The 1917-nt window shown below is 45.4% G+C and overlaps 1 protein-coding gene across 1 annotated transcript in view; it reads right to left on the bottom strand.

Annotated features, from left to right (window-relative positions):
- LOC125045227 overlaps positions 1–1563 on the bottom strand; it is a 2153-nt gene extending 590 nt beyond the window's left edge. The window contains exons 1-3 of the mRNA XM_047642380.1: positions 1418–1563; positions 385–469; positions 1–121 (exon numbers count right to left, since the gene is read on the bottom strand). The exon at positions 1–121 is cut by the window's left edge and continues 590 nt beyond it. Of these exons, the coding sequence (XP_047498336.1) occupies positions 1–121; positions 385–469; positions 1418–1475 (264 nt within the window). The 5' untranslated portion in view covers positions 1476–1563. The remainder of the gene's footprint in view (positions 122–384; positions 470–1417) is intronic.
- Positions 1564–1917: the final 354 nt, after the last annotated feature.

Raw genomic sequence — 1917 nt, 5'->3', positions numbered from 1 at the left:
CCCGCCCTCCTTCAGGTCGCCAGCGAAGGGGCGCGCCAGGGGAACAGCATCGGGGCCCTGGCTGATGTGCCGCACCGTCCTGTGGTGCCGCACCGGGAGGGGCCGCTCCAGCCGCGTCTGGCTGCGGGAAGAGGGGGGGGGGGGTTATGACCGATTAAGATTGGCATGTCGAGCCAAGCCAGACTCACTAAAAGACTTTTTTTATCACCCTTATAACATTAGTTTACTTTAACTCGAAGCATCACGGTTTCCTCGCCTCCTACGACATTGCTTCATACTAACTATCCACAAGTCAGCGACATAAGACAATAAACACATGTGTATGCATTCTTTCACTCCAGTGGATCCATCGTTCAACCTAAGCATGCAGGACCCGCGACTCACCAGATGAGGTACATGGAGACGGCGACGATGAGGATGAAGCCCGTGCCCACCGCCACGATCGCCATCGTCCAGAAGTTGACCTCCTCTGGGGGAGAAAAGAGGTCACGTGATCTGTTCGGGAGAACAGGGTTATGCACAGTCATGCGATGGAAGGGGCGAGATCAAGCTAGCTTATAAATACAGGGGAAGGAAAACTTATATTCTTAAAGAAACGAAAGTTAAATGTTAAGTCTGTGTATGAGCTGAAGTCCAGCACGTATTTCCTCCGGGAGATCTCCCGACGAAGTTTCTTTCTCTGCATAAGTGTTGTAATAATCTCTTCTCTGAACGCGCCATTTTACAATTTTAAAAGTTATTTAAATCATAATATTTTAAGCTACGACACTAGTTCTCAACCAGTGTGTCGCAACGTACAAGTATGTCACGATTACCTTCTAAGTGTGCAAATGTGTATTTCTAGCCGTTAAAGGCATATTTTTTTAGTGTGAACCATCAGAAAAACTTTTACCTAATCTAAAGTTTCCCATTCATAAGAGTTTATCAAGTATTCTTATAGAGCAATGTACAATAGTTTGCACATTGTCAAGGAAAAATGATAGTTGTATGTATGTAAATTGCATATTAATGAAGTAAAGAGTTGGTGGGACGCAAAAGTCCAGGATATATTTCTGGTGTATCGCCAAATTGAAGCTGAGATTCCCTAAGATACGAGAAGAACGCCGTCCCGAATGATGCGAGCAAAGCAAGCAGATAATACATATGCATCTAGGTATTTATGTACGTATAAACTTTATGTATATGGATATGGTATACATACATATAGATACATGTATATGTACGTATGCATGCAAGAAAGAGAGAGAGAGAGAGAGAGAGAGAGAGAGAGAGAGAGAGAATAAGAGAGAGAGCGAGAGAGAGCGCGCGAGAGAGAGCGCGAGACAGAGACAGAGACAGAGCCAGAGAGAGAGAGAGAGATTGGGTTAGAGTTCGGGAAGCCAAGTAGCATAAAAGCTGCGGCTTCCCGCCGCCTCACCTGGCAGGTACAGCGCCTGCAACGGCGACGGCGAAACGAGCGTGGAATTCCTCCTCATTCCGAGATTCCAATTCCCGAAGTCCAAGATTTCTCAGCCGGCGGCCACGCGCTCAGCTGGCGGCCATGGGGCTTCTCGCTCGAGGGGCGCTCTCGCTTCGCTTTTGTTTCTACGTCCGGCGGAAAAGCCTCGCGTTTATCACTATGTTGTTTTTCTCTTTTTTTTTTTTCTTTTCTCTTTTTTTTCTTTTTTTTTTTTTTTAAATCACTCGAGTCTTTTTTGTCTGGCTTTCCCGTTTTCTGTGATTAATCTCTCGGTCTTGTAAACATCGCTTGCGGCTTGACTTTATGGCCCTTTCATCACGTTCTCTCTGTCCTTTTATATTTTGCTTTTATTTTGATGGTCTCGCTGCGTTTCTCCCCTCTGGAAAATAAAATGTTGATTAGTATGCAGTTTCTAAAACCGGTGGAGGACATGTGTTCTGTGTATATATCTAGATCAC

This window comes from Penaeus chinensis, chromosome 37 (assembly GCF_019202785.1).
Source record: "Penaeus chinensis breed Huanghai No. 1 chromosome 37, ASM1920278v2, whole genome shotgun sequence".
NCBI lineage: Eukaryota > Metazoa > Arthropoda > Malacostraca > Decapoda > Penaeidae > Penaeus > Penaeus chinensis.
The sequence above is the reverse complement of the archived record's forward strand: the minus strand, read 5'-3'. Positions and strand labels throughout refer to the sequence as shown.